At 41.8% G+C, this 14,937-nt stretch overlaps 2 protein-coding genes across 2 annotated transcripts in view; both read right to left on the reverse strand.

Annotated features, from left to right (window-relative positions):
- The window catches only part of Garin2 (golgi associated RAB2 interactor family member 2), a 44,747-nt gene that overhangs the window by 9,386 nt on the left and 20,424 nt on the right, over positions 1-14,937 (reverse strand). The gene's annotated exons all lie outside the window — the stretch shown is intronic.
- On the reverse strand, positions 1,216-9,687 carry LOC131424817 (syncytin-1-like). Its single transcript, XM_058584559.1, has 2 exons — positions 8,874-9,687; positions 1,216-3,798 (listed from the first exon to the last, which is right to left on the reverse strand). The coding sequence occupies exon 2, from the start codon at positions 3,748-3,750 to the stop codon at positions 1,909-1,911; it is 1,842 nt and encodes a 613-aa protein (XP_058440542.1). The 5' UTR covers positions 3,751-3,798; positions 8,874-9,687; the 3' UTR covers positions 1,216-1,908.

The following is a 14,937-nucleotide window of genomic DNA, read 5'->3' on the forward strand; positions in this document are numbered from 1 at the left end:
TCTCTTGGTGGTCTCTTCCTCCGACACACGCCTAACCTTTACAAATAACATATTAAGAAGATTGTATTCTATGACCAAGTTGGTTTTATTCCAGATATGCAAGGATGGTTTAATATATGCAAATTAATAAATATAAATTCATCACATTAACAGAATTAAGGACAAAAATCACTTAGTAATCTCAATAGATGCAGAGAATGCCTTCAATAAAATTCAGCACCCATTCATGATAAAAATATTGAAAAAACTAGAGATTAAAAGGAATCTACATTGAAAAACTCAAAGCAAGTCTCATAGCAATGGGTAAAACTGAAAGCATTACCTTTGAAATCTGGGACAAGACAAGGATGTCTACTCTTACCACTCCTATTTAATATAGTGTTAGAAATTCTAGCCAGAGCAATTAGGCAAGAGAAAGAAATAAAATGGATGAAATATAGGAAAGAAAGAAGTAAAATTATCACTGTTTGCAGTTGACATGATCCTATACCTAGAAGATTAAAAAAGAAAACTCCACCAAAAGAATTAATAAATTTGCCAGAGCTCATAAATTTGGCAAAGAAGCACATTACAAAATCAACATACAAAAATCAATAGCTTTCTTATTTAACCACAACAAATCTGCTGAGAAAGAAATCAGGAAAACAGTTCCATTCACAATAACCTCAAAAAGCAAAAGCAAAACCTAGGAATAATTCTAACCATAGAGGTGAAAAGGTGAGAAAACAAAAGAAACAAAAAAGAAATTCTATGATGAAAACTATAGAGCACTGAAGAAAGAAATTGGAGAAGACTTCAGAGGATGGAAAAACCTCTCATGTTCATGAATAGGCAGAATTAATATTATTGAACTGGCCATACTACCAAACACAATATATAGATTCAATGCAATCCCTATCAAAATATCAATGGCATTCTTCACAGAACTAGAGAAAACAGCAAAGATATCATCATCAGAGCAGAGGGTGAGAATCTTGGAGTTCACTTTGAGGAATCAAGTAAGCTGGAACACCTATTGAGGAAGGTTTGCCTCAAGGAGCCCAGGAAGCGAGTACTGTCCAGATTCAACTTTAAGTTCAACAATGGTATAGCGCTCTCTGTAGGCATTTATAACTTGGTCCAGAAGGCTGGCAAGTGCCGCGTCTGGCCAAGGGAGCCGAGTCCGGCGAGGGACGGCGAGGTTAAAAGACACACAGGACACCAAGGTTCTTCATCCAGGAGTCAATACCCTTTATTGCTAACACACCTTTTTTTATACCCCAAGCAGCAGAAGTGGAAAACTACCCAAAAGCAGGAGGGAGGGGGGAGAAATTTAGTTTCAACATCTATTATTGTCAGGTACCGAAACCTCCCTTAACAATAAGTCCATCAGACCAGAAAAAGTCAAGGCATTCCCGTGGGATACATATGTCTCAGACGGACAAGCAGGAACAGAAAAACCGCAAGTTCGCCATGGCCTTGTGAGCTGGCCACACTGGCATGCAGAACAAACTAGTGGAGGTAGGGCTCCAGGGGCCAAGGTGGACCTGCTGCCAACAAGTCCCCCTCTTTTGTTTTTTGCATGCCAGTGGGAATCAAGTAGCCCCTGTCTTAGGTCGTTCACAGCCCTTGCAATGCTTACCCGTCTCTGGGAAGGCCCCGATTCCCTGGCTTAGGTCGCACAGCAAGCGTTAAAGTTGCCTGTCACTGGGAACTACAAGATCAGCTCAAGGTGTTATGACCTATCAAGACATTATTGCGGTAAACGCTTAACCGTCTCCACCTACAGGACCCACGACCGTCACCACCGAATGGCAGATGTGATTGGACCGAGAGATTAGACAGCAAAGATCCTAGTACAGGAAGGCAAGAGGGAGAGGTATGCATAGAGAAAAGATATGGCAGGAGTTCTTCTTTTAAGGAGGACACTCATCTTCGGATCGGTCTGAAGTATATCTCAGAGAGGCGATCATCCATCTTCAAGCGTTGATAGTGAACCTGTATTGGCTTAGAGGCTAAGATATTAATTTGATCCTTAATGAATTGTACTATCTTATTTACAATGCAGGGTCCTATTGCCACTACTAGAAGGAGGCCTAACAATGGTCCCAATAAGGGAAGAAGATAAGGCAAAAATCCATTAAGTCCAGTCCAGAGAGGGTTCTCAAATAATTCCCTCCTCCTTTTTTCTAGGTCTTCTTGGAGTTGTTTAATTTTTGTGCGAACTATGCCAGATTTGTTAGCATAAAAACAGCACCTCTCCCCAAGGGCTAAACAAATTCCCCCTTGAATGGCAGTAAGCAAGTCTAAACCCCGCCTATTCTGAAGAACTACTTCTGCTAGAGAGTCTATCTGGTCTTGTAAGTCTTTAATGGTTCCCGACAGGGTTTGCACATCATCTATAAGCTGTTGAGATAGGCGGCGGTAAGAATGTATAGCCATACCCAATCCCGCCGTGCCTGTACCCACAGCAGCGGTTATTCCAAGGCCAACAAGGAGTGGTAAGGCCTGAACAGCTCTCTTGTGTCTTCTAACTAAGATGTCTAGGCTAGGAATGGGTAGGGGTTCATCTCCTGAGATAATCGTGATATCAGGAAGTAGTAATGCCAGAACGCAACCACCAGTCCAATTTTCTGGGAGCCTGGGAAAAGCTAAATTTCCACCACACATAAAGACTGTACCATTAGGGGGACAAATGGGCGCAGTAGGTGAGGAGTAATTCTTTACTAATGAGCAGTTCCCAAAGGAAGAGACTCCAACATCAACATCATAGGTATTATTTTGCATCATGCCCAGAAGGCATGACATAAAACCACCTAAAGGCTGCACCTTAAAGGGTAGCCCAGATTGACATGTGTTGTCATCATCAATGGTATAATTGATGGGAACCGCCAATGGCATGACTGCACCTGTCGTCATGCAGAGCCAGCAATCACCAGCAAGGGTAGGGTTAGAACTGTTAAGTAAAGAAAAGGTAGTTTCTAGGATATCTAATGTATTGGCATCTAAATCAGGAAGCTGGGATTTGGGCAATATCAAGGGGTGGTATGTAGGCTTAGGGATCTCCGGCTTTAAAAGCTTAATCACCTGAAGGTGTTTGATAGCATCAGTGGGTCCCCCTCCATCAGAGACTCCGATGGGGGCCTGCATGGGCCAGCAGGAAGGTTTACCCACGACGCCCTCACATCCCGCCTCCGTTAACCGAGTCATGATGCCTTCCCCTCCCCGGTCACCAAGAAAAGGAATATAATTATAAGTGGTCCCCCATTCTCCACGGGTGTTAGTTAGGATGGCCTCAAAATACTGTTTTCCTTGATTATTAACACAAATTGAGTCTGATGTATAACAAGATATGTGCATTGCCGGGGTGTAACGACAAGTGGCGGGACAGCTTCCAAGAGTCTCGGTTGGATTAGGGACAACAAGTCCGGGCTTATTAACACATACCCATTTTGGTTGCTTAAATCTTTCGATGTTTTCATTGAGTTCAGCCGCCATATAGGCTACTTTAGTCCCACAATCAATGCTCTGGATATAACCAGAGGGGGCCGAGTGCCGGGGCCCTCCCTTACACTCACAAGGGGCTCCAAAAAGATATTCATGAATATTCCCAGGTGGGGGGTCAAGCCCTCCTTCAGCAAACCTGTCCAGAAGGAATGCCACAAGCGGGGTCCAGCTCATGAGGTGTGTCTCGGCACTCACTTGAAGGGGTGAGAACAACAGCGGCAGGATCAGCCATCTTGGGAACTTCATTTTGTCTTGAATTTTCATTCACTGGTCTGGTGCAGCGCTCCGGGATCCAAATGGGCTTCTCAGTTCCTGGGGGAAAAACACATACAGCTCCCCTCACTCTAGCTAAGAGTGGAGCCGGGGGTTGCCACTTTCCGGTGGATAAATCTTTCCACCTTATTTGAGCATCTTGTACAGTGGGAGGGGAAAAGTGGCGTTGTGCAGCCATGCGCCCTCCAGTGTCAGTGAGTAAAAAATTTAAAGTAAATAAGGTTATGCTTAGAAGTGCTTGTGGTCCCTGACAATTCCGGTATATCTCCCCGCCTTTTGTTTTTGCAAATAAGTTTTTAAGTGTTGATGGGCTCGTTCCACTATAGCTTGTCCCTGTGGATTATAAGGGATTCCAGTCTTATGATTAATTTCCCATTGGGTGCAAAACCATTGAACCGCCTGGCTTACATATGCGGGACCATTATCGGTTTTGAGGCATCGTGGGGTGCCCATGGAGGAAAAGGCTTTTAGAAGATGACTGATTACGTCCTTAGCCTTCTCTCCAGTATGTAAGGTGGCAAAAATGAAGCCAGAATATGTGTCAGTGGAAACATGTATAAAGGAGAGCTTACCAAAGCTAGGGAAGTGTGTAACATCAGTTTGCCAGACATCATTAGGTTGTAGTCCTCTTGGATTAACCCCAAGGGAAGGAGAATGAATAAATGGTGCACAGGTTGGACATAATGAGACAATTTGTAAAGCCTGGTCTCGTGAACATCCTGTGTGGAAGCGTAAAGACTGTGCATTTAAATGAAATTTGTTATGGAATTGTAAGGCCTTATCATATTCGGTTGTCACACAGGAAAGGCCAACAGCATGAGTAGCAGCGTCTGCTTTTGCGTTGCCCTCTGACAAAGGTCCAGGGAGCCCTGAATGGCTTCGGATGTGGCCAATGTATAGAGGATCTCGTCTAGCCCAAATGAGAAGCTGTACTACCTGTAGTTGTTCTGTGATGGTGGATTGCTTTCCAATATATGATGCTGTTTCTATGACTAGAGCCAGATTGGCTACATACAAGCTGTCAGTATATACATTAAGAGGAATAGAACTATAGACTTTGAGAGCTATGATTAAAGCTTCAACTTCCGCCTTTTGGGCCGACTGACCTGACACAGGTTGTCGGAGAATTTGAGATCCATCAAAAACGACGGCAAATCCATTTTTGGCCCCATCTGTATATACAGTTTGGGCCTTTGGAATAGGTTCCCTTTTCATAATCTTTGGGAAGATAATGGGACACCTTTTAAAGCTCTCCAAAAGTCTATGTTTAGGGAAGTGATTATCAATCTGACCCTTGAAGCTGCACAGGAAAAGACACCAAAGGTCATGTTCTTGTTGTAACTTGTGTATCATATCTTGAGTGTAAGGTTGAATAAGTATGTCAAAGGTTTTTCCAAACAATGCATCACCCAAATATTTAGCCTTCCAAATTAAGTTAATAACTAGCTCATAAAAGGGAGTCAATACCCGGGGGTTAGAAGCCGGCAAGTGGACCCAATAAATGGGACCCGTTTGCCAGAACACTCCTGTGGGAGTAATTTTAGAAGGTAGAACTATAAATGACAAGGGCAGAGAATAATCTATCTGTGTAATCTGCATGTCCTGCAGAGCCTCTTCTATTAGCCTCAGTGCTCGTAAGGCTTCTGGTGTAGGTACTCTACACGACGTAGGAGAAGGATCTCCTCGCAAGAGGTCATACAGGGGTTTGAGCTCTCCAGTTGGAATATGAAAGGACGGGCGCAGCCACTGTATTTCTCCGAGGAATGTCTGCCACTGATGTAAAGTTTTGAGCTGATTTATCTGGAACTGGGGTCTCTGGGGAAAGATTCCTATGATATTAATGATGTATCCCAAGTAATTGTAAGGGTGTTGAAACTGCACCTTTTCGGGTGCTATGACCAGCCCTGCCCCTTTTAGAAGGGATTGGAGGACTTCATAAGATTGAAGAAGCCTTTTTTTCTTGGGCCCTGCCAGTAAGATGTCATCCATATAATGAATGAGGTAGAGCTGTGGGAACTGCTGTCGAAAGGGTCGCAAAACCTCAGCTACAAAATATTGGCACATTGTAGGACTATTAGTCATCCCTTGAGGTAGGACGGTCCATTCATACCGTTGGTAAGGTTCCCTAAAGTTTGTGGAAGGCAAGGAGAAAGCGAAACGCTTTCGGTCTCGTGGGTCTAAGGGGATAGAGAAGAAACAATCTTTTAAATCTATGACAATAAGATGCCAATCCTTTGGGATCGCAGTAGGAAAGGGTAGCCCTGGCTGTAAGGGTCCCATGGGTTGCATAGTTTTATTAATAGCCCGTAGGTCCTGAAGAAGACTCCACTTCCCAGACCCCTTTTGTATAACAAAAATAGGGGTATTCCAAGGGGAGGTAGAGGGCACCACGTGTCCTAACTTAAGCTGGTCTTGAACTAATAGGGAAGCGGCCTGTAATTTGTCCTTAGTTAGGGGCCACTGTTCTACCCACACAGGGTCATCTGATAACCAAGTAATGGACAGTGGAGGTGGCCGCACTTCAGTGGCCCCTAGGATAAATTTCCCAGTCCTCTCCGGTCTCTTCCCCGCCGGGTAACCTGTTCCGCTGGATCCACAGGTGATATTCTGCCCCCATGTCTCTTTCCTAGTCCCCTTCCAGGGATCCATCCCATGTCTAGCATTGAATCATTAACAAAGTTATTATTTTCTTTTAAAGTCTGGGTAGTGAGAATAGCCCCCATTTGATGAAGCAAGTCCCTCCCCCAAAGATTCGTGGGGAGTCCAGTCACCACATAAGGCTGGAAATGGCCACTATGTCCTTCGCCATCTCTCCATTTTAAAAAGGAAGCACTTCTTTTTGGTCGGGTCTGTCCTATCCCCTGTAATATGGCCGAGGGACTCTGGAGGGGCCAGGCAGGTGGCCATTGTTTTTCAGAAATGACAGAGATATCCGCCCCCGTATCTAGTATTCCCTTGAAAGCCTTGTCCTGTATCTCAATGGTCAGGTTGGGACGCGAATCCAAATGAGCTACCCAAAAGGCCTGGGGAGTTCCAGTGGAGCCAAAGCTGCCGTCGCCCCGGAACCCACGGAGGGCGTGCCCAGGAATGGAAGCTAAGGGTAGCAGCAGCAATTGAGCTATACGCTCCCCAGGGGGAAGAATAACAATTCCTTGGGTAGCTTCTACTACTATTTTTATTTCTCCCTGATAATCAGCATCAACAACCCCCGTAAGAATCTTCAAGCCCCACTGAGTTGCGCTACCTCGTCCCAACACTAGTCCCACCGTCCCCTCTGGCAGGGGTCCAAAAACCCCAGTAGGCAGCGTCCGGGGTCCCATTTGGGGAGTTAATACCGCTCGGGAGGTGGAACTGAGGTCCAGTCCTGCGCTTCCTGGTGTTCCCCTGGGGAGTTCCCAGATAGAAAGGGGTTGGTCAGTGGGAGGCGGCGGAGATGCCCACTCCCTGGGGCACTGTTCTGTCCCTGCACTGCCCCGTACACTTTGGCTTCCGGGGCCCGGTATTGGGTTACCCTGGATGTCAAATTTTGACCTGCACTCACTACTCCAATGATTTCCTTTATGACATCGAGGACAAATTCCAGGCATCCCTCTGCCAGCACCCTCGCTCCTTTCCGGGCAGTTTCTCCTTATATGTCCCTCTTTCCCACACTTAAAACACCCCTTAGAGCGGGTTCCCCTGTTATCAGATTTTTGCATTCCAGTCTTAAGGGCAGCAGCCAAAACCTGACCAGTAATATGAGGCCCATCTATATCTTTGCATGCTCGAATCATGTCATCTATACTTTTGGCCCGGGAGGACTTAATAGCATTTTGGCAGTAAGTGTTAGCGTTTTCATATGCCAGTTGTCTAATAAGTGGCATAGCCTGTTCCAGATTAGGGAATATTTTTCTAGCCGCCTGCATTAGGTGGGCTATAAAGTCCGAATAAGGTTCAGAGGGCCCTTGAGAGATCTTGGAAATTTTTGCTTCAGTCTTAGAAACGGGCAGGGCTTTCCAGGCATGGACTGCAGCTGAGGCTATTTGAGCATAAACACCTGGGTAGTAATTAATTTGTTGGCCTATGGTGGCATACTGCCCAGTTCCTGTCAACATTTCAGCATTTCACCGTTGATGGCCCGCATTCAGGTTAATCTGAGCCAGCTCGCGGCACCTTTCATGATATTCACTTTTCCACAATAAGAAATCCCCTCCAGATAACACAGCCCTGCAAAGTTGCTGCCAATCATTAGGTATTAGTTGACTGGCTGAGAAGGACTCGAAGAGGGTCAATGTGAAAGGGGCATGAGGTCCATAATTAATGACCGCCTCCTTAAGCTGTTTTATGTCCTTGAAGGCTAGGGGGACATGGGCTCTGGCCAGCTGTCCATCAGCATCGGTGTTTTCAATCATTGGAAAAACCTGAGCCGCTCTAGAACCCCAGTGGACCCCCGCCCGTCTAGTAGGGGCATCCTCATTCCAATCAGGATTATAGGGAGGAGGTGCGGCAATTGAGGGGGCCCTAGGCACCCTCACATTTGCCCTTTTAAGGCGATGTTCTAATTCCTCTATCTCCCTTTCTAATCCCTCCTCTTCCTCAGAGAGAGAACTGAGGTCCTCAGGATCATTTTTGGGCTTAGAAATCTGGAGGCGTTTCCTACCCCCCCGAGCCCGAGTCCTCAAGAGGACCCTCATCCTTTAAGGATTCTGCCATTTGCTCCTCCTGCACCTGATTAAGGGCCTGTTCACATTCAGCAAGCTGATCCTTGATCTTTACTTTATCTGTTAATAAAGCATCCTTTACCATCCTCCATAAGGAAAAGGTGGCAACTGGGACACTGTCCGAGCCCCGGTCCCTCAATAATTTCTGAAGGTCATGCCTCACCAGGTCCCAGTCACTATTATTAAGAAATCCTCCTGTCAGAAACCAAGGACAAGCCTGGGCAATAATTTCAACGAATTCGGTTGCAGTCTTAGTTTTTATTCCTGTTCCTTGTGTATTTAACAGCTCTTTCAGTTCGTTGGCCAGACGAACCTTCGCTGTTGAGTTACCCATGGTACGTACCCTGTCTCTTTAAAATATCTTTAAACCAATCCTCCCCCTTCCTTCTTAGAAGGTGAGCCCCGTCCGCTTACCCCTGCTTTCCGGATCTCGGTGGGAACCTCCAATTTCCGCGTCCGGCCAAGGGAGCCGAGTCCGGCGAGGGATGGCGAGGTTAAAAGACACACAGGACACCAAGGTTCTTCATCCAGGAGTCAATACCCTTTATTGCTAACACACCTTTTTTTATACCCCAAGCAGCAGAAGTGGAAAACTACCCAAAAGCAGGAGGGAGGGGGGAGAAATTTAGTTTCAACATCTATTATTGTCAGGTACCGAAACCTCCCTTAACAATAAGTCCATCAGACCAGAAAAGGTCAAGGCATTCCCGTGGGATACATATGTCTCAGACGGACAAGCAGGAACAGAAAAACCGCAAGTTCGCCATGGCCTTGTGAGCTGGCCACACTGGCATGCAGAACAAACTAGTGGAGGTAGGGCTCCAGGGGCCAAGGTGGACCTGCTGCCAACAGGCAAGACTTTTCCAATGACCTCCAGGGAAACAAATGAACCAGAAAAACTAAGACTCAACATTTGATGTAAATACAGGCAAAAGATACTTCAGATCTATGGGAGTTTTCAGATTATACTAGAGAAAGAGGAAATGGAGGAGCTGAAGCAGTTTGATGAACCAGGTTTTATTTTCCTTGACTTTAAGCCCTTGCTCATGCTGAAGAAGCACCATTAACCTGAGGGTTCCTTTACCCTGAGAGACCATGGTAAACGGGAGCTCAACCCTGTTTAGTGCTCTACTCACCAAGTGTCTGGAGAAAGCAGTCAAAGCAGTATGCAGATACTCATTCCACAAGAACATCCTTCTTTATTTTGTGGCTTTGGTGCCACAGGAAGAAGAGCTGGATAACCAGAAAATTCCGGTGACCCCTCCAAGCTTCCTACCCCTATGCTGGGATAAATGGAAACTGCCTCTTACTAAAAAAGTCATGGCCAACCCTGAACAGATAGCCAAAATGAAAGCTATTGTTAAAAAGCTGTGCTTCAAATACAGAAGTCATAGCTTTGAGAATCCAGTGCTGCAGTACCACTTTAGAAATCTGGAGGCCTTAGCTTTGGATCTGATGGAGCCTAAACAAGCAATAGATCTGACATTGCCCAAGGTTGAAGCAATGAATAAAAGACTGGGCTCTCTGGTAGATAAGTTTAAAGGAACTTGTCTACCCCACCAAATTACAATCCTGAGGGCAAAGTTAGTAAGTGAAACCAAGATGATGGAGGTTCTGGAAGCAAAAGGCTCAAAGTAGAGGTATATGAAGAGGAAATGAATGGTCATGCTGTGGAACTCACTGTGCCCATGAGAAAGAGGCCTACAGGTGTACAGGCTGAAGGGGGGGGGGTGAAGAAGCGGGAGTTGCTGGCCACTCTCACTAAGCATTTTCAGAAGGACTGACTGGTGACCACACATCCTTGCTGTGGCCAGTTGCCTGATTTTTATTCTCAACAAAACGTGTTTTTCCTGAGATGGGAAGAGCTTCTTTCAGAAGCTGAAGGACTTTACATTTGAAACTTGTTGGCACAGAGACTGCACAGCTCTCCCACTTGGCCTATGCCTTACTCTATGTGAATAAAGAATCCCAACTTTGTACTAAAATATAAAAAAAAAGTTCAAAAAATAAAAAAAGTTCAAAATGCCTGTGCCTTACTCTATGTGAATAAAGAACTCCAACTTTGTACTAAAAAATTAAAAACAGGAGATCAGTAGAGGAAAGGGATCAGGGCTGGGAGGAAGGGAGGGAGGGAAGAAGTGTTGGGGAGTGGTATTGGCCAAATTATATTGTTATATTGTGTGCATGCATGAATATGTAACAAGTCCCATCAATCTGTACAACTCTAATGCGCCAATAAAAAATGTGGAAAAAAATATAGTAGTAATTTTCTGAAGAGTTAGTAAATAAGAATTCATATGGCCTGTACCAAAATTGATCTGTTGATTTGAATGAGACTGATAATAAAAGTTTTTAAGAGACTGAAGATATAAATTAAGTATATCTTTAATAAATAGGTACAAGTTAAAATAAAGCCTGCTATTATTCTATTATTAACAGTCATGGTAGCACTATTGTCAAGGCATAAGAAGGAATATACATTCTTCATAGAGTAAATACTTCATTTCTAAAAGACCTAAACTGACAGTATTGAAAAGTTTAAGTCTCCATCTTTTTTATCTTTCATTCATAATTAACATTCTTAAATTAGACTCCAGCTAGTCATTATGTTCCTAATACAAATAGGCAATAAAAAAGAATTCATGATTGATTACATTGAACTTAACAGGGTTACTTAGAGTGAAAATTTGTTTTTGTTTTATTTTGTTTTTCTTCATCTGTTTATTTCTCCCCAGTGAAGTCAGTAGATTAATGGCACTGGAAGCCCAGGGATGAAGCCTTGAAGAATTTAAGATAAGTTAAATAGTAAGTTCCTTTATATCTTTTTAAAAATATTCTTTTGGTTGTTAATGGATCTTTATTTATTTATGTATATGTGGTGCTGAGAATTGAACCCTGTGCTTCACACTAGCTAGGCAAGCGCTCTACCACTGAGCTATGCCCCTAGCCCAAGATCCTTTATATCTTTAAACTTCTATAATTTTTTCATTTGTATAGGGGTTTATTTTATCATTTCTAATAGTTATCATAACATGAAACTAAAAAACTTAGCACCTTCAGAACATTTTTTATCCTAAAAATGTGTTATCTTCGTAATTTTAAATATTTTAAAGAGCAGTTAAAAGTTAGCTTAATGATGAGGAAGGCTTTTTAGATAATAAATTATTCTCTGCAAAGATATAATACTGGTTACCTATTATGCATTTGTCAAAATTCACTGAACTGTACAACACAAAGCATGAACCTTATTGTAAACTATAGAGTATAGTTAATAATAACATATCAGTATATCATATATAAGATATATAGGAGAAACTGTGGGGGTGAGGAGAGGAGGTGGCAGTGAGATGGAACTCTATCTCCCATCTGCCCAATTAGTCTGTAAATCTAAAACTGTAATAAAAAGTAAAGTTTGTCAATTCCTTAAATGTTTTTTAAAAGGCATCAAATATTAATCTAATGGTTTTAAGGAATTCATTATGTGCAAAAGGGCAAGGAGGAAGCTGAAATGATTTAAGTAGTTAACCTTATAATATTTTGATTCATGGTGTGTTTCTTTTTTATTTTTTTAAAGAGACAGAGAGAGAGAGAGAGAGAGAGAGAGAGAGAGAGAATTTTAATATTTATTTTTTAGTGTTTCGGCAGACACAACATCTTTGTTTGTATGTGGTGCTGAGGATCGAACCCGGGCCACATGCATGTCAGGTGAGCGCGCTACCGCTTGAGCCACATCCCCAGCCCCCCATGGTATGTTTCTTAAGTATTAGACAATAGCTGGGGACACTGTATTTAAGATATGAGAACAAAATAAAACAGGAGCACATCAGAATGATTTGACTTGATCAATAATTATTTAAGGGAAATTGCTAAGTTGGATGAATTGATTTTATCTTGCTCCTATCCCCCGTTTTAAAATAAATCATAGGCTTTTCTATTAAACCTGTATTTCTGCATAGTAGTCAAAGGAATATTCCCCACTGAGTGGCACATTTTTATGTCCCTCTGCATCTAACAATTCTGTCTCCCCTCTCTATTTCTGATAGCTTCTCTCTCTTTCTCTCCCTTTGTTATCCTCCTTTCTTTCCTTTTTTTTTTTTTTTAAATCTTGGTCTTTCTTTCTCTGTAACACATTAGACTTTCCAGTACTCCTTCTGGTCATTGTTTTGTTTCAGTGAAATAATTCAGTGGTTACCATCAAGAAATAATAGGTCAGTGTTCTGGGTGAAATTTGTATCTATTTTAGTTACTCTGTGCCTCCAATAGGAAGTAGGGTGGGTGATAACAGCAATTCTCACTTGAGACACATACATATACAGTCATGTTCTGTTGTTTGTTTATATATATATATATATATATATATTTATCTATCTATACCTATATATTAGCTCCTAGTCATATAGGAAAGATTCCTGAAAAAGACTCCTTTGAGTTTGAGGGTTCTTTTTATGGCCTTAAAGGGAAATCCTTATTTTGACTCTGAGCCTATAGGAGAGAGAGTATCCTGGCTCAACCCCACTTTGTACATAGTACTGGCTCCTCAATCAGGCATTGAATGTTCTCCCAAACTTGGGCACGCATTAGAATCACTTGGAGATCAATTAAAACACAGAATGCTATGTCCCTTCCTCAGATTTTATGATTGAATAAGATAGGCCTGAGAATTTAAATCTCTTAACAAGTTCCTAGACACTCCTGTTATTGCTGTCGCTGGTCTAGCAGCCACACTTCGAGAACACTGGCATGAGAACACTAGATATTAAATGATGTTTCACCCGAGCAGATAATCAGGATCCAACACATTGGATGTCTTGACACTTGGACCTAGAGGCTCTAGAGTTAGGGGAAATGTGTTAAGGATACAACATAAACATTACTCTGATTTCAAGGTCTGTGGCTCTCCTAAGGATCATTCATGTTCCTTTGCTTCCCTTGACCCCCTACAACTTTGCTAGGAAAGATTAAAAAGAAAACCAGTTTTGAGTAATTAATCCTTAATCAATTAAGATATTTTAAGGTAGCTATTTTTTGACAGAATAGCTTACTTTCTTTAATCTACATGAATGTAAATGAATTATTAGTGACAATAGTGATCATCTAATATATCCCAGCTCCTTTATATACTTCTGTCACTCTACTTTTTATAACCCTACTATTTCCATACCACCACACTCCTTTTTAAGGAATCCTCCAGAATACACTTAGATTTAACTTTAAGCTTACATTCTATCATTTGTTTAAGCAGTAGATATTCCCAGTGATTAAAATTATATAGTAATTAGAAACACAAAAGGATCTAGATACCTCAAAGGAGAATGTCTAAAGTCTATCCAGGACAAACGACTTAATGTTCATTTCTGAGATATTTCCAGGGACAGATTCCATAACCTATAGAGACCAGCCCTGTTATTTGTTTTTTTAGTACTAGGGATTTAATTTAGGGCCTTGCACATCGTAGTCAAGTACTCTACCACTAAGCTACGGGATCCAGTCCTTTAAAATTTTTATTTATTTATTTAAATCTTGAGACAAAGTCTTGCTAAATTGCAGGTGGCCTGGAATTTTTAATCCTCCTACCTTAGTCTCACAAGTAGCTGGGATTACGGTTTGTGACACCTTGCCTGGTTCAGGTCTGTTGTTTATTGGTATCAAACCCATGATATGTACTTATTTTTATTTTATTTATTTTTTGTGGTACTAGGGACTGAAACAAGGGGTGCTTTACCACTGACCTAATCTCTAAATTTTTATTTTTATTTTGAGACAGAGTCTTGCTAAATTGCCAAGACTGGCCTTGAACTTGTGATCTTCCTGCTTCAGCCTCTTGAGTAGTTGGGCTTATAGGTGTGTACCACTGTGCCTGGCTTTGTTTTTGTTATTTTTAACTGACCGCGTGTCTGCTGTTACTTTACTCCATAATAATTTTTGTTCCTTTGTGTTTAAACTAATTTTTATTTTAAATCTACTTTTTAAATTTAGCCCTCTGGTAGACTTTATCATATATTAGAATAACGACATTTTCACTTACTAAATTAACATTCTCCTATCACCTCAATTTTTTTGCTGCATTAAAAATAATTAATGAGTTTTGTGCCCTTTAATTTCTTCCCTAGGTTCAGTTTATTGGGTAGTATAATAGAAAAATTATTTTAGAGGTACTGCATAATGTAGAACCATTTTTTTGTACTCTATTCAATGTGAGTCAAATCTACATTAGTTTTTTTGCTAAGTCTAATCTAGAATTTGAACCAACCAACCTTCCTTCCCTCCTGCCTTCCTTCTTAACCTACCTACCTTCTTTCCTTTCTTCTTCCCTTCCTCTCTCTCTCTCCTTCCTCTATTCATAATATATATATATATATATACACATTCATATGTGTATATATAATATATATATTTATATATATATAGAATTTATATATATACACACATATATAGAATTTATATATATACATATATAGAATTTATACATATATATATA

Source organism: Marmota monax, unplaced genomic scaffold (assembly GCF_021218885.2).
Source record: "Marmota monax isolate L192 unplaced genomic scaffold, Marmota_monax_Labrador192_F-V1.1 WCK01_AAM20220418_F8-fsc00001, whole genome shotgun sequence".
In the NCBI taxonomy this organism is placed as follows: Eukaryota; Metazoa; Chordata; class Mammalia; order Rodentia; family Sciuridae; genus Marmota; species Marmota monax.